This window comes from Nanorana parkeri, unplaced genomic scaffold (genome assembly GCF_000935625.1).
Source record: "Nanorana parkeri isolate BGI_ZX_2015 unplaced genomic scaffold, ASM93562v1 scaffold3021, whole genome shotgun sequence".
NCBI lineage: Eukaryota > Metazoa > Chordata > Amphibia > Anura > Dicroglossidae > Nanorana > Nanorana parkeri.
The window spans coordinates 65668-67284 of NW_017309289.1; the positions used below are offsets into that span (position 1 = coordinate 65668).

Here is a 1617-nt window from a genome sequence, read left to right on the forward strand (position 1 = left end):
CCCCCCCCCCCCCAGATTGGAAGTTTGTCGGGTAAATGACCCAGAAAATGGCTTCCGATTCATGTGGGAGGACTCCGCACTTTCCGGGAAAATCAGAGAACGGAGCTTTAGTGAGATGTGAGCGAACTGCCGCGGTGCGGATCTCTCCGCTTCACCATTTAAGTGCCAGAGAGACCTTGCCCCACCCCCAATCCATGGAGATCACTGGTCTAATGACGTAGGAGCGCAGAGAGAGCGCGCACGGAGCCTGAGCACACAGGACACGACTTCCGGGGCGTTTTTTGGGCGGGTTTCAGCACACACCGAGCTGGGGGTGGGGCTTCGGCAGAATGGGGCAGAGCTTCGGCAGGACTGGGAGGCGGAGCTTCGGCAGGCTGGGGATGCCTCACCCAGCCCAGAAGGCACGTCACGGATGCACACTCAGGAGCTGAGAGACACCGTAGGGTCCAGTTATAAACGCTTATTTCCTGTGCTCCTCGGCTCCCTCTAGTGGCCATTATGTTGCATTACATCACAATACGTTCGAATGGAAAATAAAGTTGAAGGAGAATGTTTATTTTTGCCGTTATTCACACCAAGTGAACGTTTCATTTATAATTGGATCCCGTCGTGTGTTATCAGAATGAGGTCAGCTGACAGGATGGCGAATGTCAGAGTTCCGGGTCCTTACAGCTCTGAGTCTCGGCCACATAAGGGGAGAATAGGAAGGATGTATAATAAGAACGCACAATTGTAACAATGTAACAGGAAATATTCCCATTCTTGGGGGAGGTTTCTTCACTCACATCGGTCACGTGATCATTTGCAGCGCATCGCAGCGTTCCCATAAGATGTGCGGCTCTCTGCACGATGCTGCCAGTGCGGTCACCCTGAGGGCTTGTTCACACCAAATGCAGACCAGATCTGCATGAGTGCCTGCACACTCAGTGAAGCGTTTTTTGTCGCGTTTTTGATGCGTTCCGGGCCGTTTGTGCAAAAAAAAATATATATATTTTTTTTATAGTTTCAAATGGGCTTTCAGTGCGTTCCAGGCCGTTTGCATGCGTTTTTGATCTGTTTGCCTGTCCAGAGCAGGTAAAATAGGGCTTGCTGCAGTTTTTTTACCTGCTCCGGGACTGAACGCTGCGGTGTGTGAACTAGAGCCCAAAATACAATTGGAATACATTGGACGCAGTTTTGATCCGGTCTGTAACTGCTCTGCATCTGCTCCTGGAACGCGCTTGGTGTGAACAAGGCCTCAGGGCTTGTTCACACCATTTTCATGGTGTGATCTGCGGACGCGGTGCTATGCGCGCAGTGCGTTTTTGACGCGTTTTTACCGCGTTCCAGTTAAAAAAAACACGAGTGACACGTTTTCATGCGTTTTTGACGCATTCGTGCGTTTGCGGTCCGTTTCCGTCCCGGAGAACACGTGACGTGCAGTATTTTTTCTGTCCAGACCGGAACGGACTCTGCTGATGAGAACGGTAGCCCATAACACATATAGGGGAGACATTGGGGTGCATTTTGGGTGCAGGAGCGCACGGTTCTGGTCCGGACAGAATCCGAACATGGTGTGAACAAGCCCTCAGGACATGTCAGAGGATGCCGTTTTCTTGCCAATAATGTGACTTCTGC

At 51.2% G+C, this 1617-nt stretch overlaps 1 protein-coding gene across 1 annotated transcript in view; it reads left to right on the forward strand.

The window, feature by feature from the left end:
* The window catches only part of LOC108802671 (attractin-like protein 1), a gene marked incomplete at its 5' end in the record, with an annotated part of 65984 nt that extends 65494 nt beyond the window's left edge, over window positions 1-490 (forward strand). The window contains one exon of the mRNA XM_018574527.1: window positions 164-490. Within this exon, the coding sequence (XP_018430029.1) occupies window positions 164-490 (327 nt within the window). The remainder of the gene's footprint in view (window positions 1-163) is intronic.
* Between the last annotated feature and the right edge of the window lie 1127 nt (window positions 491-1617).